The sequence below is a fragment of the Manis pentadactyla genome, chromosome 2, assembly GCF_030020395.1.
Source record: "Manis pentadactyla isolate mManPen7 chromosome 2, mManPen7.hap1, whole genome shotgun sequence".
Taxonomy (NCBI): Eukaryota; Metazoa; Chordata; class Mammalia; order Pholidota; family Manidae; genus Manis; species Manis pentadactyla.
In genome coordinates this window covers 175,583,457-175,606,751 of record NC_080020.1, presented here as the reverse complement: position 1 = coordinate 175,606,751, position 23,295 = coordinate 175,583,457, and the positions used below count along the sequence as shown (strand labels likewise).

The window sequence follows — 23,295 nt, the reverse complement described above, 5'->3', positions numbered from 1 at the left end:
TCATGGTAATCAACTGTCCATTCTCTGTGTTTATGAGTCTATTTCTGTTTTATTTGTTTGTTTTTCAGATTCCATATATAAGTGAAACCATATGGTATTCTTCTTTCTCTGATTTATTTCACTTAACACAATACCCTCAAGGTCCATCCATGTTGTCACAAAAAGCAAGATATCTTTCTTTCTTTTTTTTGTGGCCAAATAATATTCCATTATATATATGTATCACATCTTCTTTATTCATTCATCTATCAATGGACACTTTGGCTGCTTCCATATCTTTGCTATTGTAAATAATGCTGCAATAAAATTATGGGTGCATGTCTCTTTTCAAATGGATGATTTCATTTTCTTCTGGTAGAGTCCCAGAAGTGGAATTGCTGGATCAACAGTATTTTGATTTTTAGCTTTTTGAAGAACCTCCATACTGCTTTCCATAGTGGCTGTGCCAATTTCAGCAGTGTATAAGGGTTCCCTTTTCTCCACATCCTTGCCAACAATTGTTATTTCTTATCTGGTTAATACTAGCCATTCTGAATGGTATCAGGTGATATTTCATCATGGTTTTGATTTGTATCTCCCTGGTGATTAATAATGTTGAGCATCTTTTCATGTGTCTGTTGACCATCTGTATGTCTTCCTTGGAAAAATGTCTATTCAGGTCCTATGCCCATTTTTAAATCGGAATATTTGTTTTTTGGTGTTGAGTTGTGTGAGTTCTTTATGTACTTTGGATACTAGCCCCTTATCAGATGTATTGTTGCAAGTACATTCTACCTACACTATGTTGTCTTTACATTTTATTGATGCTGTCCTTGTTGTGCAGAAGCTTTTTAGTTTGATGTAGTCTTACTTGTTTATTTTTGTTTTTGTTCTCTTGCCTGGAAAGAAATATCCAGAAATAATTTCTAATGTTGAAGTTCAAGTGGTTACTGCCTATGTTTTCTTCTAGTAGTTTTATGGTTTCAGGTCTTTTACTTAGGTCTATAATCCATTTTGGGTTTATTTTTGTGTATGGTGTAGGACAGTGATGCAGTTTTATTCTTTTGCATGTAGCTATCCAATTTTCCCAAAACCATTTATTGAAGAGACTGCTGTTTTTTCCCCATTTTGTATTCTTGCCTCCTTTGTCATATATGAATTGATCATATAGGTTGGGTTTATTTCTGAGCTCTCTATTCAGTTCCATTGGTCAATGTATCTGTTTTTGTGCCACTATCATACTGTTTGGATTACCATAGCTTTGTAGTATGCTTTGAAATCAGGGAATGTTATACCTCCAGCCTTGCTCTTTCTTAAGATTGCTTTGGCTATTCAGGGTCTTTTATGGTTCCATACAAATTTTAGGATTACTGCTCTAGCTCAGTGAGAAATGCCATTGGTATTTTGATAGAGATGACATGGAATGTATAGATTGCTTTGGGCAGTATGGCCATTTTAACATTATTAATTCTTCCTATCCATGAGTGCGGGATGTGTTTCCATTTATTGATATCTTCTTTAATTTCTCTCATGAGTGTCTTGTAGTTTTCAGAGTATAGGTCTTTCACTTTCTTGGTTAGGTTTATTCCTAGGTATTTTATTCTTTTTGATGCAATTGTGAAGGGAATTGTTTTCCTGATTTCTCTTTCTGCTAGTTCATCATTAGTGTATAGGAATGCAATAGATTTCTGTGTATTAATTTTGTACCCATCAACTTTGCTGAATTCAGATATTAGATCTAGTAGTAGTTTTGGAGTAGATTCCTTAGGTTTTTTATGTACAATATCATGTCATTTGCAAACAGGGACAGTTTAACTTCTTCCTTGCCAATCTGGATGCCTTTTATTTCTTTGTGTTGTCTGATTGCCATGGCTAGGACATCCAGTACTATGTTGAATAGAAGTGGGGAGAGTGGGCATCCTTGTCTTGTTCCTGATCTTAAAGGAAAAGTTTCAGCTTCTCGCTGTTAAGTATGATGTTGGCTGTGGGTTTGTCATACATGGCCTTTATTATGTTGAAGTATTTGCCCTCTGTACCCATTTTGTTGAGAGTTTTTATCATGAATGGATGGTGAATTTTGTCAAATGTTTTTTCAGCATCTATGGAGATGATCATGTGGTTTTTGTCCTTCTTTTTGTTGATGTGGTGGATGATGTTGATGGATTTCTGAATGTTGTACCATCCTTGGATCCCTGGCATAAATCCAACTTGATCATGATGGATGATCTTTTTGATGTATTTTTGAATTTGGTTTGCTAATATTTTGTTGAGTATTTTTGCATCCATGTTCATAAGGGATATTGGTCTGTAATTTTCTTTTTTTGTGGTGTCTTTGCCTGGTTTTGATATTAGAGTGATGTTGGCCTCGTAGAATGAGTTTGGGAGTATTCCCTCCTCTCCTACTTTTTGAAAAACTTTAAGGAGGATGGGTATTAGGTCTTCACTAAATGTTTGATAAAATTCAGCAGTGAAACCATCTGGTCCAGGATTTTTTTTTTTCCATTTATTTATGTCATCTTCAATCTCTTTCATTAATGTTCTTCTTGGCGCTTTTTCAAGGGTTCCATCACTGACCATCATGTGGTGACCTACCTACTCTTTCCTAAGAGCCCATCCATTCACAGGCCCCCTCCCCTCAGTCAGAGATGTGGCTTCAGGGGTGTGCTGTGGGTCCTAGGCCTCTCTTTGGGGGCAGGGCATGTCTCTCCTCCCCCAATTTTCTTTTCTTCCAGTCCCTGAGGAATGGAAGAACTGTTGTTTTTCAGTTATCATCATTGCTAGCTGAGTGTTAAGAAAACAGTATAGATGGCCTGTGTAGACATGGGTCAGAGGAGCTACTGGGGCCTGAGAGCAATGCAGAATAATGATGGAGAAGCAGCCCATGCTTTCAGGAGACACTGATCTGAGATCCCATGGGCAAGACAGCTCTTATGAGGAAGCACCCAGGTGGACAGGAGTTGGGGGCCTGGGCCTCTGGGGATGGGTACAAAGGGGTCAAAGTTGACCTTGGGGGAAGGGAAGGTGAGTCTTATTCCTCTTATGCAGGGAGAGGGGGCTGGCCTTACTGGGACAGGGTTTAGGGGGAGCCTCAAGGGACCTTAGGTGGCTATGGGTTCTCGGCAGATCAGCTTTGTGGGGTGTTTGTGTGGTGGTGGTGCTGAAGGGCATGGTGGGAGACAAGCCAGGCAATTAGGCTAGTTTTCTACATGCCACTTTTCTCTCCTCTCAGGTTCCTGGGGGAAGCCAAGATCCCACTCCGGGAGGTCCTTGCCACTCCCAGTCTGTCTGCCAGCTTCAATGCCCCTCTGCTGGACACCAAGAAGCAGCCCACAGGGGTAAGTGCCCATTGGACTGGCCAGTTTCTGACCCCAGTGGTATGTCATAGTCCAGCTCCCAGCAACCAGGCCTTACCCTGGCCAGAGCTTGGGGTGCCCGGGAGGGGCCCTGGGGTGACAGAGATGGGAGCGGATGGGAGGGAGCCCTGGCTCCACCTGCAGGGCTCAAGTCAGCCTGGCCTCACACCAGCTTGGCCTGCGCCTGGATCACCTCCTGTCCTGGAGGCAGGCACAGTTGCCTCCTGGGATTGGTTTTTCACTGGAATCTCCATGTCTTCCCAGTCTTCCTGGAAGCCCTCCTCACCCCCCAGCCCTTTTTCTCCAGATCTGGAATATCTGAGTCATCTGGGTTACAGGTCAAAAGGGAAGAGAGACAGACATCCCTGTCCTCTGCCCATTGGGACCTGTCAGACCCTCTTCCTTTCCTCCATTGCCCTCCCTGCCCTTCCCCCAGCCTTCCCAGTGCTCTCCCAGTCCTAGCGGACAATTCCCAGCCCTCATCTCCTGCCTCCCGTTATTTTTAGTGAGCTAAATATACCCTGCAGTGTTCTTTCTTCCTGCTCAGTAGAATTCCTGACCTTCCTTCTGGGTCAGTCTCACCTCCCAGGATGCACTGGGGCACTATCAATTTGGAAATACTTTCTCCCAGTGAGGCCCCACGGATTCTGGGCTGAGTTCTTTTGGGCAAGCAGGGATGCCTTGCCCCGTGGGTAGAGTGTGTGTGTGTGTGTGTGTGTGTGTGTGTGTGTGTGAAACTGAAACTGGGGCTCTTGGCTGGCTCGGGAAATCAGCCAAGATTTCTTTGGCTGAATAGAACCAAAAAATATTGGGCAGAGTGCTGAATAGAACCACTAGTGGGTACTGAGCACTAGAGAGAGAGAGTGACTGACTGAAGTCATGCGGTGAATTGATGTTCAAATGGAGACATAAATCAGGGGGTGCATCTCCTAACAGGCATGGAGTGGACTTAAATGGACTCCTGGTTTACTTCCCTTCTGATGCTGGAATTTCTCCTGAGGTATCTGAGGCCAGTAATGGGTGGGGTGCTTCCTTGATGAAGGAATGCCACTTCCCAGGCGAATCCATCTCTTTCCCAGACAGTGCTCACTGGTAGAACATTCTGGCTCAGTGTGTAATCAATGAGCCTGTCTCCGTCACCTCCTGAGTCCTCCTGGTTCCCCCTTTGAACTCTCCAGTCTCCTAATGCTCCCTAAGTGTTCTAGTACCAATTTCCAATTTGAGTGTATGGGTTTTTCCACATCACCAAGCACCTCTCCAACACAGGCTGTTTGTTCTATGATTTAACTCAATTCTGACAACTTCTACACAAAGACAGGAGACAGTGTCAGATCCCACGGGCTACCACAGGTTAGGGCTCAGTCCACAGCACTATCCACCCCTACCCCAGCACCACCTCAGATGCTAATCTCAAGTCCAGGTTGTCACCTGTGCTAATGACTGACCAGCTATAGATCAGAGGTTCCGAGATCCTCTTCTTGGGTTTGATTGATTTGCTAGAGTGTCTCAGAACCTGGAGAAACACTTTAGTTACTAGATTATAGGTTTATTATAAAATGGTATAGAACAGCCAGATGGAGGAGACACATAGGGTAAGGTTTAGGGAAGGGTGTGGAATTTCCATGCCTTCTCTGCATGGGCCACTGTCCCCAAATCTCCATGTATTCACCAACCTGGAAGCTCTTTGAACCCTGTCCTTTGGGTTTTTATAGTGGCTTCATCACATAGGCAGGAGTGATTAAACCATTGGACATTGGTGACTGAACTCCATCTGCAGCCCCTCTCCCCTCCCTGGAGGTGGTAGAGGAGGGCACTGAGTGTGGGGAGGGTGGCGGAAAGTTCCAACTCTCTCATCACAAACTGGCTCCACTAGCAACCACCTCCCATCCTTAGAGTCTCACCAAAAGTCACCTCATTAACATAACAAAAGACACCTTTAGCATTCTCATCTCCTAGGAAATTTCTAGGGTTTTAGGATCTCTGTGCCATAAACAGGGACCAAGACCAAATATATATATTTCTTATTATAAATCACAATATCACACACATACCTATTGTTGAAAAGGATTCTAAGGACTTCTGGAGCTACCCCTCCAGGGGATCCCGAAGAGGGCCAGAGCTCTCTTTAAAGGTGCAGAGCACTGGTGGAGGAAGCATGGGCGGCTGGTGGGAGAGGTACTTTGAGTGAGGGGATCTGCTCAGTGCTTCTCCACCACATCTCAGGATGGAGTTGCCTGCATTGCTGTGTATGGCCCCCAGTGCCTCCAGCCAGGGTTTCCCACCTCCTGGCCGAGCAGCTCACACATCTCTCCTCTTTAGCCCTATATGCATCCATGACCCAATAGTTTCCTTCATGTTCTGCACTTGCTCCCCTCCAAGTTCAAAGGCCCATCCAGCCCTGGAGATGGAGCTTTTCACCCCCCATCCATGGGGCTGAGCCAGGCTGGTGACCATCTCCTGGTCGCTCATCTGCTCCCTCGTTGTTCCCATACTCTGTCTACGCGTGGTGCTCACCAGCTGGGAACCAGCAGCTTTGCTTCCCTGGGCTGGGACCCCTGGCTCTCTGCTGAACTTGCCAACCCTTCACAAACCATGTCTCCAAGAAGAGAGTGTGAGAGCCAGAGGTGATGGATGGGGGAGTGGGCTGGGCCCTGCTTCATTTGGCCCCCAGCTGAGCATGGGCTAGGAGAGTCAGGATCCCCCCCCTTATGCCCAGGAGACAGCTCTGGCCTGTGGGGAGGGTCTGGGTCCATCTTCTAGTCCCTAGTGATAGCACTAGGTTGCAGAGCAGCCCTAGGCAGCACTCAAGGCCCTCTGAGCTGGGGCTTCCCACGTGGGACCTGGGACTGGTTGCAAAGCAGCAGGAGGCACAGAAAAGTTAAGACATGCTCAGAAGGGACAGGGAGCTGTGCCAGAAGCTGAGGATTCTCACTGGCCAACTCTGGGCTGGGCCACACAGGCAGAGCATGCCAGGTGTCTATGGTTGGGCATAGCTCAGTTTCCAAAGGAACTTGCTGATGGAGGGATGGGCATGAGACAGGGCCTGTGGGATCCTTGGGAAACATTGGGAGGACTGAGAGGAGGGGGGCCACTGGAGACCATGAGGCCCTCCTGCAGGCTGGGCCATGGACTCGTTGCCCTGTGTTGCAGTATTCTCAGCCAAATCCCATCTGACATGGCACACTGGGCTTTGTGCCATGAGAAGATGCCAAATCTATCTTCAGATAGCTTCTGGACTGAAGGGGAAAATGCTACTCCTGTCCTGAGGGAGCCTCCAGGTCCAGGGAGAGCTGGGTATGGGGGAAAAGAGCAACATTCTCACAATGTTTTTTTTTTTTTTAGAGGACATCTCTCATATTTATTGATCAGATGGTTGTTAACAACAATAAAATTCTGTACAGGGGACTCAATGCACAATCATTAATCAACCCCAAGCCTAATTCTCAACAGTCTCCAATCTTCTAAAGCATAACAAACAAGTTCTTACATGGTGAACAAGTTCTTACATAGTGAATAAGTTCTTACATGGTGAACAGTGCAAGGGCAGTCACCACAGAAACTTTCGGTTTTGATCACGCATTATGAACTATAAACAATCAGGTCAAATGTGAATATTCGTTTGATTTTTATACTTGATTTATATGTGAATCCCACATTTCTCCCTTATTATTATTATTATTATTTTTAATAAAATGCTGAAGTTGTAGGTAGATGCAAGATAGAGGTAGAAAACATAGTTTAGTGCTGTAAGAGGGCAAATGTAGATGATCAGGTGTGTGCCTGTAGACTAAGTGTTAATCCAAGCTAGACAAGGACAACAAAACATCCACGGATGCAGAAGATTTCTCTCAAAACAGGGGGGGTGAAGTTCTAAGCCTCACCTCTGTTGATCCCCAATTTCTCACCTGATGGTCCCCCTGCGACTGTGCCTGTCTTAGGTTGTTCCTCCCTTGAGGAATCTTACCCGTCTCTGGCTAACCAGTCATCTTCCGGGGCCATACAGGGAAATGTAAAGTTGGTAAGTGAGAGAGAAGCAATATTGTTTGAAAATGTTAGCTTTTTATTTCTTTGCAGATTTATGCCCTGTGGCTTCTATGCCCAGCGTTTGTCTTGAGGTATCTTTACCACTTGGAAGAATTATGATACTCGGTAATTTCGATATGAGGCATGAATCCTACTTAAGGGTTGTAATTAGGAAGGAAGAAGAAAACCTGTAGAAGTAGCAGATGGAAGAAAACATGGGAAGATTGACTATTTCTTTGACATATCTTCTTGTAGTGTAACATAAGCATGTATAGGTTTTAAACTACTAATTAAATTGCGTGCACACATTAACATAATAGGAATACAGCTACATAACCAAAACAGACCTACAATTACCAGCCATCTCCAGTGAAACCAAGAAAACCAGTTAGGTACCCTAGGCATTTGTGAAAACTTATCAATGATATGATGGATATTGTCTAACTGAATTTGAATAGTTTGAGAAAAATCAGACAAATTAAAACAACACATTCCTGGGAACTGTTCACATTCCATATATTCTTTTAACAGTAGATAGTCTATAGTCACAAGATTTTGGAGCGCTGCAGCTTGCCCTTCTCCTAATTCTTGGTTGAGTTCCGACAGTATAGATCCAGTCAAATTTGTTGTTTTACTGTATGCACAGGCCAGCTTAGATATCTCCTTCTTCATTGCAATGGCAAGTCCAGGAACTGGCGGGATGAATGCAGCTACAACTGCAACAGCGCCAGGATCTTTGTTGAAGTTTTTTGATGATCATCTTCTGGAATGACTCTTCCAGACAATGTTGATGTTGGAAGTTCTTCTTCATATCGTATCTTAATTCGTTTTCTGGGTAGCCAAATTAGGCTTTGATTCTCTGTATAAACACAAACAAACCCTTTACCCACACTCTGATTTGCCCTTTATACCATTGTGAATAACTTATTGGAGATCACCACATGGGAACTGCTTTTTTTTCTTTTTAAGAGAAAGGAATATTATCAGAAAAATGTACTTCCACAGCTGATCATCTGACACCCTTTAAATGATCAAAATTAAGGATATTTAAAGCATGCATTAATCGATGATTTGCAGTTAGTTTTATCCTATCAGGAAGTAATCCCCCTTTTCCTTCTTTTTTTTAATCATTAATCTACAATTACATGAAGAATATTATGTTTAATAGGCTCTCCCCTATATCAGGTCCTCCCAACAAACCCCTTTACAGTCACTGTCCATCAGCATAGCAAAATGTTGTAGAGTCACTACTTGTCTTCTCTGTGTTGTACAGCCCTCCCCTTTCTCCCATCCCCCCCATTATGCATGCTAATCATAATACCCCCTTTCTTCTTCCCCACCCCTATCCCTCCCTACCCACCCATCCTCCCCAGTCCCTTTCCCTTTGGTACCTGTTAGTCCATTCTTGGGTTCTGTGATTCTGCTGCTGTTTTGTTCCTTCAGTTTTTCCTTTGTTCTTATACTCCACAGATGAGTGAAATCATTTGGTATTTGTCTTTCTCCGCTTGGCTTATTTCACTGAGCATAATACCCTCTAGCTCCATCCATGTTGTTGCAAATGGTAGGATTTGTTTTCTTCTTATGGCTGAATAATATTCCATTGTGTATATGTACCACCTCTTCTTTATCCATTCATCTACTGATGGACACTTAAGTTGCTTCCATTTCTTGGCTATTGTAAATAGTGCTGCGATAAACATAGGGGTGCATCTGTCTTTTTCAAACTTGAGTGCTGCATTCTTAGGGTAAATTCCTAGGTCAAATGGTAAGTCTATTTTGAGCATTTTGAGGAATCTCCGTACTGCTTTCCACAATGGTTGAACTAATTTACATTCCCACCAGCAGTGTAGGAGGGTTCCCCTTTCTCCACAACCCAGCCAACATTTGTTGTTGTTTGTCTTTTGGATGGCAGCCATCCTTACTGGTGTGAGGTGATACCTCATTGTGGTTTTAATTTGCATTTCTCTGATAATTAGCGATGTGGAGCATCTTTTCATGTGTCTGTTGGCCATCTGTATTTCTTTTTTGGAGAACTGTCTGTTTAGTTCCTCTGCCCATTTTTAAATTGGATTATTTGTTTTTTGTTTGTTGAGGTGGGTGAGCTCTTTATATATTTTGGATGTCAAGCCTTTATCGGATCTGTCATTTACAAATATATTCTCCCATACTGTAGGGTACCTTTTTGTTCTATTGATGGTGTCTTTTGCTTTACAGAAGCTTTTCAGCTTAATATAGTCCCACTTGTTCATTTTTGCTATTGTTTTCCTTGCCCGGGGAGATATATTCAAGAAGAGGTCACTCATGTTTATGTCTAAGAGATTTTTGCCTATGTTTTTTTCTAAGAGTTTTATGGTTTCATGACTTACATTCAGGTCTTTGATCCATTTTGAATTTACTTTTGTGTGTGGGGTTAGACAATGGTCCAGTTTCATTCTCCTACATGTAGCTGTCCAGTTTTGCCAGCACCATCTGTTGAAGAGACTGTCATTTCCCCATTGTACGTCCATGGCTCTTTTATCAAATATTAATTGACCATATATGTTTGGGTTAATGTCTGGAGTCTCTAATCTGTTCCACTGGTCTGTGGCTCTGTTCTTGTGCCAGTACCAAATTGTCTTGATTACTATGGCTTTGTAGTAGAGCTTGAAGTTGGGGAGTGAAATCTCTCCTACTTTATTCTTCTTTCTCAGGATTGCTTTGGCTATTCTGGGTCTTTGGTGTTTCCATATGTATTTTTGAACTATTTGTTCCAGTTCTTTGAAGAATGTTGCTGGTAATTTGATAGGGATTGCATCAAATCTTATATTACTTTGGGCAGGATGGCTATTTTGACGATAATAATTCTTCCTAACCAGGAGCATGGGATGAGTTTCCATTGTTAGTGTCCCCTTTAATTTCTCTTAAGAGTAACTTGTAGTTTTCAGGGTATAGGTCTTTCACTTCTTTGGTTAGGTTTATTCCTAGGTATTTTATTCTTTTTGATGTAATTGTGAATGGAGTTGTTTTCCTAATTTCTCTTTCTATTGGTTCATTGTTAGTGTATAGGAGAGCCACAGATTTCTGTGTGTTAATTTTGTATCCTGCAACTTTGCTGTATTCCAATATCAGTTCTAGTAGTTTTGGAGTGGAGTCTTTAGGGTTTTTTATGTACAATATCATGTCATCTGCAAATAGTGACAGTTTAACTTCTTCTTTACCAATCTGGATTCCTTGTATTTCTTTGTTTTGTCTGATTGCCATGGCTAGGACCTCCAGTACTATGTTAAATAACAGCGGGGAGAGTGGGCATCCCTGTCTTGTTCCCGATCTCAGAGGAAAAGCTTTCAGCTTCTTGCTGTTCAGTATGATGTTGGCTGTGGGTTTATCATATATGGCCTTTATTATGTTGAGGTACTTGCCCTCTATACCCATTTTGCTGAGAGTTTTTATCATGAATGGATGTTGAATTTTGTCAAATGCTTTTTCAGCATCTATGGAGATGATCATGTGGTTTCATTGATTTTTGCTATTGTTTTATTCTTCTCAATTTTGTTTATTTCTTCTCTGATCTTTATTATGTCCCTCTTTCTGCTGACTTTAGGCCTCATTTGTTCTTCTTTTTCCAATGTCGATAATTGTGATGTTAGACTATTCATTTGGGATTGTTCTTCCTTCTTCACGTGTGCCTGGATCGCTATATACTTTCCTCTTAAGACTGCTTTTGCTGCGTCCCCCAGAACTTGGGGCTTTGTGTTGTTGTTGTCATTTGTTTCCATATATTCCTTGATCTCTATTTTAATTTGTTCATTGATCCATTGATTATTTAGGAGCATGTTATTAAGCCTCCATGTGATTATGAGCCTTTTTGTTTTCTTTGTAGAATTTATTTCTAGTTTTATACCTTTGTGGTCTGAAAAGTTGGTTGGTAGAATTTCAATATTTTGGAATTTACTGAGGCTCTTTTTGTGAGCTAGTATGTGGTCTATTCTGGAGAATGTTCTATGTGCACTTGAGAAGAATGTATATCCTGTTGCTTTTGGATGTAGAGTTCTATAGATGTCTATTAGGTCCATCTGTTCTAGTATGTTGTTCACTGCCTCTGTGTCCTTACTTATTTTCTGCCCAGTGGATCTATCCTTTGGGGTGAGTGGCATGTTGAAGTCTCCTAAAATGAATGCATTGCATTCTATTTCCCCCTTTAGTTCTGTTAGTATTTGTTTCACATATGCTGGTGCTCCTGTGTTGGGTGCATATATATTTAGAATGGTTATATCCTCTTGTTGGACTGAGCCCTTTATCATTATGTAGTGTCCTTCTTTATCCCTTGTTACTTTCTTTGTTTTGAAGTCTATTTTGTCTGATATTAATACTGCAACCCCTGCTTTCTTCTCTCTGTTGTTTGCCTGAAATATGTTTTTCCATCCCTTGACTTTTAGTCTGTGCATTTATTTGGGTTTGAGGTGAGTTTCTTGTAAGCAGCATATAGATGGATCTTGCTTTTTTATCCATTCTATTACTCTGTGTCTTTTGATTGGTGCATTCAGTCCATTTACATTTAGGGTGACTATTGAAAGATATGTACTTATTGCCATTGCAGGCTTTAGATTTGTGGTTACCAAAGGTTCAAGGTTAGCCTCTTTAGTATCTTACTGCCTAACTTAGCTTGCTTATTGAGCTGTTATATACACTGTCTGGAGATTCTTTTCTTCTCTCCCTTCTTATTCCTCCTCCTCCATTCTTTATATGTTGGTTGTTTTATTCTGTGCTCTTTCGTGTTTCCTTTAACTGCTTTTAGTGGGTAGTTGATTTTATTTTTTTGCCTGTAGTTAGTATTTTGTTGGTCTGCTTTCTTTGCTGTGATTTTATTTTCTCTGGTGACATCTGTTTAGTTTTGGGAGTGCTCCCATCTAGAGCAGTCCCTCTAAAATACCCTATAGAGGTGGTTTGTGGGAGGCAAATTCCCTCAACTTTTGCTTGTCTGGGAATTGTTTAATCCCTCCATCATATTTAAATTATAATCGTGCTGAATACAGTATCCTTGGTTCAAGGCCCTTCTGTTTCATTGCATTAAATATATCCTGCCATTCTCTTCTGGCCTGTAAGGTTTCTGTTGAGAAGTCTGATGATAGCCTGATGGGTTTTCCTTTATAGGTGATCTTTTTCTGTCTAGCTGCCTTTAATATTCTGTCCTTGTCCTTGATCTTTGCCATTTTAATTATTATGTGTCTTGGTGTTGTTCTCCTTGGGTCCTTTCTGTTGGGAGTTCTGTGTATTTCCGTGGTCTGTTCGATGATTTCCTCCCCCAGTTAGGGGAAGTTTTCAGCAATTATTTCTTCAAAGACACTTTCTATCCCTTTTTCTCTCTCTTCTTCTTCTTCTGGAACCCCTATAATATGGATATTGTTCCTTTTGGATTGGTTACACAGTTCTCTTAATACTGTTTCATTCCTGGAGATCCTTTTATCTCTCTCTATGTCAGCTTCTATGCGTTCCTGTTCTCTGGTTTCTATTCCACCAATGGCCTCTTGCATCTTATCTATTCTGCTCATAAATCCTTCCAGAGTTTGTTTCACTTCTGTAATCTTCTTCCGGGCATCTGTAATCTCCCTCTGGACTTCATCCCTTAGCTCTTGTATATTTCTCTGCATCTCCGTCAGCATGTTTATGATTTTTATTTTGAATTATTTTTCAGGAAGACTGGTTAGGTCTGTCTCCTTCTCAGGTATTGATTCTGTGATCTTTGTCTGCCTGTAATTTTGCCTTTTCATGGTGATAGAGATAGTTTGCAGAGCTGGGACGAGTGGCGGCTGGAAGAACTTCCCTTCTTGTTGGTTTGTGGCCCTCCTCTCCTGGGAGAACAGCGACCTCTAGTGGCCTGTGCTGGGCAGCTGGCGCAGATAGGGCTTCTGATTTCTGCCCGGCTGCTCTAGAGTTTATCTCTGCTGTTGCTGTGGGCGTGGCCTGCCTTGGGCCGCTGCTCTGATATGGTGGAGCCCTGTTGGAGGGGGAGCAGCCGGGAGGCTATTTATCTCACTGAGGGGCCTCCGTGCTCCCTGCTGCCCAGGGGGTTAGAGTGCCCAGAGTGTCCCAGGACGCTTCCGTCTGGTTTTGGGGTCCCTGTCCCTTTAAGACATCCAAAAAGCACTCGCCAAAAAAAAAAAAAGCCACTTGCTTTTCTTTGTCCCCGGGCGCCAGCCTCAGGGACCCACTCACAGGTCTTGCTGTCCTGTTTCCCTAGTATCCAGGACCCCACGCATGCACTGTGTCTGCACTCTGGCCCGGATGGCTGGGGCTGGGTGTTCAGCAGTCCTGGGCTCCCTCTCCCTCCCCGCTCCGACTCCTCTCCTCCCGCCGGGAGCTGGGGTGAGGGGTGCTCGGGTCCCGCTGGGCCAGGGCTTGTATCTTACCCCATTCGCGAGGCGCTGGGTTCTCGCAGGTGTGGATGTGGTCTGGATGTTGTCCTGTGTCCTCTGGTCTCTATTCTAGGAAGATGTCTTTGTTATATTTTCATAAATATATGTGGTTTTGGGAGGAGATTTCCGCTGCTTTACTCACACCGCCATCTTGGCTCTCACAATGTATTTTGAGAGCAGCTTGCTAGTGAGGGTGTGGATGGACCACAAGAACAGTATCACTGTTGCCTCAGCCTTAAAAGCTGAAGTCAGACTAGAAAGGGAAACCTGTGGGCTGACAAGAACATGTGAACCCAGTGGCCTGGTAATTGAGCGAGCCAGGTCAGGCTGCATGTTGGGAGTGGGGACTGGAGGTGGGCAGCACAGAGCTCCGGTGAATCTCTGAGTTTCCTTCAAGTGGTTTGAAGATGTGGTACTAACCCCTGCTTCAGCTCAGGGCCACATCTTACCCTTCTGGACATTGTCTGAGGGAAAGGTAAATAAGGCCCAGGCACCACGGACTTTCTGGTCTATGGAGAGTGTGTGTTGGGAGAGGTGGGCATGGGCTGGTCTAGGTTTGGTCTTGCTGAGCTGAGTGTCAGAGAGCTGTGGCCCAGGAGGTAGACAGCAAGCAAGGGCCTGAGCCTGTAGGGTAGGCAGAGGATCTCACAGGCTGGCCGCAGAACCTGCTGGAGGATCTGATGAGGTTGTCCCCTGCCTTTGCCTCTGGTTTCTGGAGGGCTAAATAGGGCCCTCCAGACTTCTGTGATATTGTCTACTGTGGACCCCAAGATGGCAGGTATGCATGACTGAGGTGACCTCCTCCAGGGCACTGTGCTTTGGTGGACACATGATTGACCAATAATGGTCATGTGATAGGATCACTGACTGCATTGTGGTGCTGGGGCTGGAGACCTGAGAAGCAGGGCTGTAGGTGGGGTACCTTGATGTACTCGGCCTCAAGGAGGCTCCTGCTGGGGCCTCTAGGCCAAGGTCAGTGGTCTGGGAGGGCATGGAGCTCACATATGTTCCACAGGAAGAAAATCTCAGCTTTGGTTATGTATAGAGAGGGGGACAGGCTATGAGGTATGATGTTACGGTGAGCTGGAGGTCTTTACCCTGGATGGGGCCTACAGACATGTCCCCTTTCCTGCAGATTCACGCTGGAGCTAGAAGCCTCCAGTGTTAACCACCCGCAGGCCTGAAGCATGGTCTCTGCAGCCTGTTCTAGATCCTGGGCTCTAGATCCTCTGGAGCTGCTGGCAAGTACCTGTGGCTCCTTGATAGGTATCTGAAAGATGGAACTGAATCAGTGCTGGAAATCTCATACAGGTGCTTGGAGCCACCGGATGTTGCCAGTTCTTCAGGAGGTTGGTGTGGGGTGCTCAGTGTGGAGGTACCTGAGGCTCAGGAAATCCCAGGAAGGGCTGCCAGACTCTGGCTGCTGCCCTTTCTTGCTTCTCCTGGAGCACTGCTCCTGAACCCCATGCTGGTACTTAGGTGCTGGTCCCTGGGCCACGGTGTGGAGCTGTGGCTCTACCTCTGCACAGAGCACAGAGGTGGTACACTAGAAGCCCCCAGGTGGTGTGGAGGGGGTGCATAGGCAGGGAAAGCCTCAAGAAATAGGAAGAGGTGTTCTTTAAGGGGATCTGGTCCCAGGGTCAGGAGACCTCAGTCATCAAGTCTTAGAAGAACCTAGGGCTGAAGGACAGCCAAGCAGTGCTCCCTTCAAAGTATTGCTCAAATTCTCCTCACTCACTGCCAGACCACTTGATTTAACACTGCAAGCTGTACCCGCTCCTGCTCCTCTGATCCCTCTTGCCATGATTTACTTTTTCGTTTCTTTCTAACATACTCTATATTCTATGTACCTATTTCATATGCATGTTTATTATTTGTCTGTCTCCTCTGCCAAGATGTCAGCTCCCTGGGGGCAAGAGCTTTTGCTTTGTTCTTGGAAGCTTCCTAATATCTCGAAGTGCTTGGTCCCTAGCAGGTGCTCGATGTATATTTGTGCAGGGAATGAGTAAGCAAATGAATGAATGAATGAATAAATGGGTCAGGCCAGAAATATCTGGTGGGGGCTCCCCATCTTTCAGATGCACACCCATCTCAGGCTAGGTCGAGCAAACACCCCTCACAGGGCCAGCCTTATGGACAGTCGGACCCTGCACTTGGTTTAATTCTCTGCTGTTGCCATCTTGAAATCTTAATGTTAATTTTGCTCTTGGCTTGCTAGCCATGCGGCTGGTCCTGACCTCACACTACTTCTGGAGAGTGGAATGAGCAATGAGTGTGTGAGGGGCTTTATTTGTCTTTGTGGAGTGAGATTTCTGTGGTCATAGCAGACACAGATTTCTCAGCTTTTTTAAACCTTTCATTTTAAAACAATTTAAGATTTAAAGAAAGGTTGCAAGAATAGTACAAAAAGTATTTTGTCCTAAACCATTTGCAACCAAGTCACCAAACTCCTGGCCCATCACCCTGAATTTACTGTGCATTTTCTCTGACTAAGGACTTGCTCCTACAGAACCACCATACAACCTGCAAGAATTGAGGAAATTGATGTTAATAAGCACTGTCATTTAACCCACAGACTCCTATCCAAGTTTCATCAGTTTTTTCAACAGTGTCATTTATAGCAAAAGCACCCAGCCATGGATCATACATTGTGGTAGTTGTTTTATCTCTTTAGTCGCCTCTCGTCTGGGAGAATTACTCAGTCTTTCTTTGACTTTTGTACACTTGTGACCTGGACATTTTGGAGACTACAGGCCAGTTACTTTGTGGAATGTCCCTCAGTTGGGGTTTGTCCAACATTCCCCTGTGGTAAGATTCAGGTTGTGTGTCTTTGGCAGGAACAGAGCAGAGACACTGTGCTGGCCACATTGGATTGTAGGTGACCGAGTTCTTTGGTTCCTCACCATGCCATTAAACTGGATCATATGGTTAATGTACGTGTGCTGGGTCTCTCCACTGATCCATTCCCCTTTCGAATAAGTAAGGATTTTAGGGGAGGTGCTTTGTGATGATAAATACCCTGTTCTTCATCCAGCTTTTTCCCGAAATTTTTCACAGCCATTTTTGCTTCCTGGTTGGTTTATTAGTGTTTTGATGGCTGCTATAATGACAAAATTCTAAATCCGTTTTTTTTTTTTTTTTTTACTTTCCTGCATTAAGCAGTTGGTGTTTCACTGTAAGGAGAAGCTTTCTCTTGCCCTGTTTATTTATTTAGGGATTCATGTGTTCCTATTTTATTCAGTGGTTTAAATCTGTTACTATCATTATTTATTTTCATGTTTACATTGTCCCAGATTTGGCCAGTGGGAGTCTCTGAAAGTAGGCTCCTTCTGACATGTTTCTATCACTCTGAGTATTTCCTTGTTTTGTGGCACAAAGAAAGATGTCCAGGGTCATCTACCTTCCTGGCTGAGACCTACAATTATTTCTCCAAAGAGTCCAACTTGCCTTTTGATGATGATGAGGAGGGCTGTTAAAAATGCAGATGCCCAGGCCCACCCCAGACCTATTGAATTGGAATCTGCAGGAGTCCAGCGTGGCTGTGAGCGGGCATGGGTATCTGGGGCAACCAGAGAGGCTGTTCGTTTCCCTTTGGGCCACAGGAGCTTGGTGTGCGGGGGCACCGTGCTGCTTCAATGGCGACACCTGGTGGTAGTTCAGGAACCTGCAGGGCAGTTAGGGCCATGCCTTGGATCCTGGACTTAAAGGGTCTCATTGCCTTCCTGGTCCTCCTCCCTGGTCTCCTGGGATGCTGAGCTGGCTCAAGCCTCCTTCTTCTTGTTTTGAGCCCCACCCTCCCACCAGCCCTGACCTTAGTGTAGCTACCCCTGTCCAGGCTCCAATTTGGAGGATTCAAGCCTCAGATCTGACATCCAGGGTCTTCAACCCCTTCTGTCTCAGGACCAGGATTCATTCCAGGAGTTTCTGGACATCCCTAATATGTATTACTCAACAGACATGTCTAGTGAGTTATGCAGAGTGGCTCAGAAGTTATAATGTATCATTAACAAGTAAGTTTATGAGGGGTTTGTCAAAACCTGGGGAAATGCTTACTATCTAACATTAAGATAAAAGTATTTTATATAAAGCAAAGCTGTACACTATTTATTTAAAAATATTGGAAAGAATTGTACCAAAATGTGAACAGTGGTGGAATTATGGCAATTTGTTTACTTTTGAATTTTTTTTTAAAGGTACTTTGCAAAGTTTCTTAAATAGAGCACTTATTGTTTTGATCAATAACAAAGGCTGCCCTGGAGCGCTGACTGATTTGTGGTGCCAGGGGAGGCTCAGCCAGGCACCCTCTGGCCTAGGGGCTGCATGGCTGGAGAGCCTGCAGAAGCTGCACTTTGTCTTCAGATTCAGGGGCCCCTCTGACCAGGTCTTGTGGTGGGGGCCTGGGGGGTGAGGGCACAAGGCAGCCTTCCCTGGTCCACATGAATGGTGGGACCAGCCATTCTCCTCTTGGCTGGTCAAAGCTAGAGCAGCTGAGGTTGAGGCTGGGGACAGGTGCTTCTGGGAGGGAAGAGGGCTCATAAAGGTGAGCAGGACCCCAAGACTTTCTCAGAGCTAGCTGGGGCCTGAGCAGAGCAAGGATGAGCTGCTGTCTGGAGAAATAGGATGGATCCTTGGCTGAGCAGAATGGCCAAAGGGGCTTTTACCTGAAGATGGGCCTGCGAATTAAAAAATCCTGCAGGAAAACTGAAGGAACACAACAGCAGCAGACTCACAGACTCCAAGAAGGGACTAGGGGTTACAAAAGGGGAAGGGTGGAGGAGGATGGGTGGGGAGGGAGGGAGAAGGGGATTGAGGGGTATTATGATTAGTACACATGGTGTGGGGGGTCACAGGGAAAATAGTGTACCACAGAGAAGGCAAGTAGTGACTGTGGCATCTTACTACACTGATGGACAGTGACTGCAGTGGAGTGGGGGTGGGGAGGGACTTGATAATATGGGTAAATGTAATAACCACATTGTTTTCCATGTGAAACCTTCATAAGAATGTATATCAGGACTCTCTTGTCCCCTCCTGGCCTGAGCCAGGAGCTCTGTCCTGTCACTTTATCTCTAAATAAAAGCCTGTACCTTGCTCTTTTAAAAAAAAAAAAAGAATGTATATCAATAATACCTTAATAAAAAAAATTGTAAAAAAAAATTCCTGCAGGAGAGGATGGATTGCTGATTTATTTATGAAAGTTTATGAAGTGCTCTATTGGCTAATTTCATCCTCATCTGACTCATGAGAAGGTACTACTGCTGTTACCACCCCCATTTTACAGATGTGGAAACTGAGGCACAGTGAGGTTACAGATCTTGCCCGCAGTTGCACAGCTCCTGAGTGGTGGAACCTGACTCTGGAGTCTGTGCTCTTGACCACCTGGCTGTGCTGATGGGGCCCTGGGGTGTCTGTGCCCATCTGCTGCAGAGCTGAGCCCTGTCAGAGCCATCCTCCTTGGTGGAGGGGTGAAAGGAGCGGGCAGGAGGCTGGAGGGCGGTGATCTGGGGCCAGGGCCCTGACCTGCTGCCCCCCTGCCCCCATCTCTTCCAGGCCTCGCTGGTCCTGCAGGTGTCCTACACGCCGCTCCCAGGAGCAGTGCCCACGTTCCCACCCTCTGGGCCTTTGGAACCCTCCTCCACTCTGCCTGACCTGGATATGGTGGCTGGTGAGGAGCCCCCGGGCAGGGTCCCTGGGGAAGAGGCAGTGGCACCTGAGCTTGGGGGTGGGGTCACAGTGAGGCCTCAGCCAGCCTCTGCTGCCTTCCCCAAACTCGGGCTTCCCAGTGGGTGGGAGTTGTGAGAGCTGCCTCTGCCATGCGGTAAAAAGGGACAGGAGACCTGCTCCCCTGGGTGCTGCTAGGATGGTGTGAGGATGCTGCCCCGTGTGCCCCAGCTGTCCAGGGCGGGAGCCGTGCCTGGGCGGCTCTGAGATGGCTGGGAGCTTCTGAGGGCATGCCTGTGCTGGGGTGGGGTCTGTCCCAGGTCATGCCTGAGGTCCTACTCTCTGGAAGCCAGTGCTTTCCTGCCCTAGCACTCAGCAGACCTTCGTTGGTGGCATGTGAAAAAAGCTGGATTTTCCTTGAAAGAGCCCTGAGCTGAAGTCAGGGGACATGAGTTCCTGTCTTGCCTTTGGCATCAAGTAGCTGTGTGTTAGATCAGCCACTCTCCTCCTCTGGGCCTAGCTTATCATTTGTGAAGTGAGCAGACTGAATGAGCTAAGTCCCAAGGTTGTTTCAGGCTCTCTTCACTGCCTCTGCCAGCCTTGTCAAGGGAGGGCCCAGTCCATGGTGGCTGGCTTGGACTTAGCTGGGTGACGGCGGGGGGAAGGTGGTGAGGCCTGCACGTGGTCCAGCCTGCTAGCATGGGCAGGAAGCTACACAGATGGGCTGGGTGGGGACTTGCCCATGAGAGTCTGTAGTTTCCCTCATGGTGAAGGGAGCTAGAGGCAAACTCAGACTTAAATCCCAGCCCTAAGCCTGTGCAGCCCAGCCCTGCATGGGGCCTGTGGAGGGGGAGGTAAAGCAGGGCCTGTCTTGTTGGGGCTCGGCACTGTCTGAGCTTAGAGATAGGAGGTCAGCTGGGACTGGAGCACAGGCTGGGCTTGGGGAGGAAGGGGTCAGTCTGATGACAGAGGGTGGGGAGACAAAAGGGCTTTGACTATTCTGGAAACCTGGAGGAGGATGTGATAGAGTGAGGTTTAGGCCATACAGGAAGACTCCTAGAGGTGACTGTTTGTTCCCAGTCCTGTCAGAAAGGTGGTGAGAATGGACAGTCCCCAATGGCCAGGGTAACCATTTCTGTGCTTTGCGCCAGGCTGGGGCAGGCACAGGGAGCAGGGTTGGGGTGGGGTACGTCAGGCTGGCTTCCCTCACCCAGCACCTCCTCCCCTCCTGGGGCTGTGCCCTGCCCACATGCCAGGTGGGGGACAGAGCCGGGCCGAGACATGGTCCCTGCTCAGTGACAGCACCGTGGACACGAGATACTCTGGAAAGAAGTGGCTGGCCCCCACGGGTGAGACACAGCCAGCTGTTCCTATCTCAATCCTACCCCCTGTAACTGTCTCACTTGTCACGACCATCAGCTCAGCAGGGAGTGGGACAAGGTGTCTGAGGGACTCTTGCTGCAGACATGGTGGGGAGGGCTAGGGCCATCCTGTGTCCTCCCTGGCGACTAATTGGACTGACTGCCCTCAAGTTTCAGCCTTCAGAAGCTCCTTTTCCTTCTTCTTCATCTGTCCTGGCTCATCAGCAGGGAAGGGGAGGGGCAGGGGCACGGGTGGTGGGTCTCAGCACCCATGCTCTTTGGGTCCTCCATCAGCTGGGTGGGGTCCCAGGGCAGGGCCAGAGGGACCTGGTCCTCATTAGCACCCTCTCCTTCCAGACACAGGAGGAGAGGAGGACACTGAGGACCAGGGGCTCACAGGAGATGAGGCAGAGCCATTCCTGGATCAGAGTGGGGCCCCAGGTCCAGAGGGTCCCAGCACCCCAAAGAAGCCACCCTCCCATCCTCCCCCCTACCACTCTGGGGGCAAAAGAAAGAGAAGCGCACCCACATCCAGAAAGCTGCTGTCGGACAAACCGCAGGACTTCCAGGTGATGGGCCACTCCCTGAACATAGTCTTCTCCTTTCTGGATCAGCAGCTGCCGATGCCCGGTGCCTGCCTGTCTGCCCAGCCTGGGGAGGGACCTAAGGGCTCTTGGAGGTGGGAGTCTCTGGTTTCCCTGGGTCCTGGGCAGATGCTCAATGGACAGTTCACACCTTGGGGCCTCTGAATGAGCCTCTGCCTAGCGCCTGATTTTGCTCTTAAAGAAAGATAAAGGTCCCTGCAGAGATTGCGTATATCTTTACATTTGTCACCTGTTTTCCGACCAGAGTTTATCTGGCCGGCTAGCTCCTGCTGTTCGCACTGTGGACCAGTGTGAGCAGCACCTGGAGGTTTGTTAGGAATGCAGAGCCCCAGACCCGCTGAATCAGAATGTGCATTTTAACGATATCGCCAAATCTAAACTCTTTTTAGCTGTCTTTTTTCTCTCTATACCCATTCCCTTCCTTACAGCTGTGGATTTTTTTGAAAGCCATGTGGAATTTGAATTTGTCCAACCCTCACTCTTTGACATTTTTATCCAAAAATTCATCCCATTTTCTTTGCCTTTAAATTTTGTTTCTTTGGGTATTCATTTTTTTTTCTACAAAATTTTCCATTTTGATGTAGTTGAACTTAGTGATATTTAACTCTTCAGAACTACTTTTAAAGTTAAAAAAACAGGAAACTTCAATCTTTATTAAGTGCAACAAAATGTAAAAATATATTTTAGTTCTAAATCATGGTAATTTTAAGCAAAAATCCTAGTTATGACCACTGTGTTTGCTTGAGAGACAAAATTCTAACAATTATTATTATTCCCAAGATGTGTTATTATTGCCTTTTTTTCTCCTTAGAAAATTAATATATATGTTTATTATAGAAAATTTGGAAAATATGGCAAAATTAAGAGAATAAGAATCATGCATCCACCTTCCCATTGTTATTAATAGTATGTTCTTCTATAGTGTGGCATTTAAAAAAGTTGGTTAGTAAATAATAAATAAATGCTGATTAGAAAATAATAATATATAACAGATATAGAAATATGTAGAAAAGTATATAATATATAATATACTGTTAACATTATAACAATAACAAATAACTGCTGATTAAAAAGTATAACTAGTAAACATCCTATTTTTGCATGAAACTTGTTTTACTCTTTCAAAATTTCATATTTTTAAATATTTTGCCTAAATTGGAAGCACAGATATTCTGCAACCTTCATTTACTTAAAGTTTAGTGGAGCAAATTTGTATTTCTCAGAATATGACAAATTGTTGCATCTTACAGAGAATAAAGTAGGGTTGCATCTCTATATAGATTTGACATCTGAGGGAATTGTCAGTGAGGAAAGTTCAAGCTATGTAAAAAAATCAGCATCAGGAGGTCAAGCTTGTGCCAATGGCTGCATGAAATGAAGCAGGGCCGGATCCTTGGCCCATCCCTGCGATTTAGTGCTGGTAGCTTACTTGGGGCAGCTTGGCAGCTCTTTTGTGCAACTATGGGATTTTTACAGATGCAAGGGACTGTGTTGGGAAAATATGATTGTTATAATTGCTCTTCCTAATTCCTTTTTAATATCCTTCCCAAGAAGCCAGGAGTGAGGATGGTTCCTGAGATTTCTGACTCTCTTGAAGCTGGGAGTGGGCTGCCTGATGACTTCCCCCTTCTTCCTGCTTATGCTCCCTCCTGGCTTTCAGATCAGGGTCCAGGTGATCGAGGGGCGCCAGCTGCCAGGGGTAAACATCAAGCCTGTGGTCAAGGTCACAGCTGCTGGGCAGACCAAGCGGACACGGATCCACAAGGGAAACAGCCCATTTTTCAACGAGGTGGGAGGCACTGGGTGTCAGGGCTAGGACCTTGGGGGTCTTCCAAGCAGACACTGTGCTGGGACTGTACAGCAGACACTTGGCAGTTCATTCAGTGTTTACGTAAAGGCTAACTTGGGTTGAGAGATGTGC

The 23,295-nt window shown here is 45.4% G+C and overlaps 1 protein-coding gene and 1 long non-coding RNA gene across 22 annotated transcripts in view; one reads left to right on the top strand and one right to left on the bottom strand.

Moving 5' to 3' along the window:
* The window catches only part of DYSF (dysferlin), a 224,339-nt gene that overhangs the window by 43,662 nt on the left and 157,382 nt on the right, over nt 1-23,295 (top strand). For 11 of the 21 annotated variants that reach the window (XM_036908360.2, XM_036908356.2, XM_036908357.2 and 8 more), the window contains exons 4-8: nt 3,209-3,314; nt 19,298-19,412; nt 20,665-20,757; nt 21,127-21,338; nt 23,035-23,163. In XM_036908360.2, coding sequence (XP_036764255.2) covers nt 3,209-3,314; nt 19,298-19,412; nt 20,665-20,757; nt 21,127-21,338; nt 23,035-23,163 — 655 coding nt within the window. The remainder of the gene's footprint in view (nt 1-3,208; nt 3,315-19,297; nt 19,413-20,664; nt 20,758-21,126; nt 21,339-23,034; nt 23,164-23,295) is intronic. The other 10 variants (XM_036908364.2, XM_036908361.2, XM_036908363.2 and 7 more) reach the window with 1 other exon arrangement.
* LOC130682574 (uncharacterized) overlaps nt 6,789-23,295 on the bottom strand; it is a 252,916-nt gene continuing 236,409 nt past the window's right edge. The window contains exon 2 of the long non-coding RNA XR_008995803.1: nt 6,789-7,202. This is a non-coding gene — a long non-coding RNA (uncharacterized LOC130682574). The remainder of the gene's footprint in view (nt 7,203-23,295) is intronic.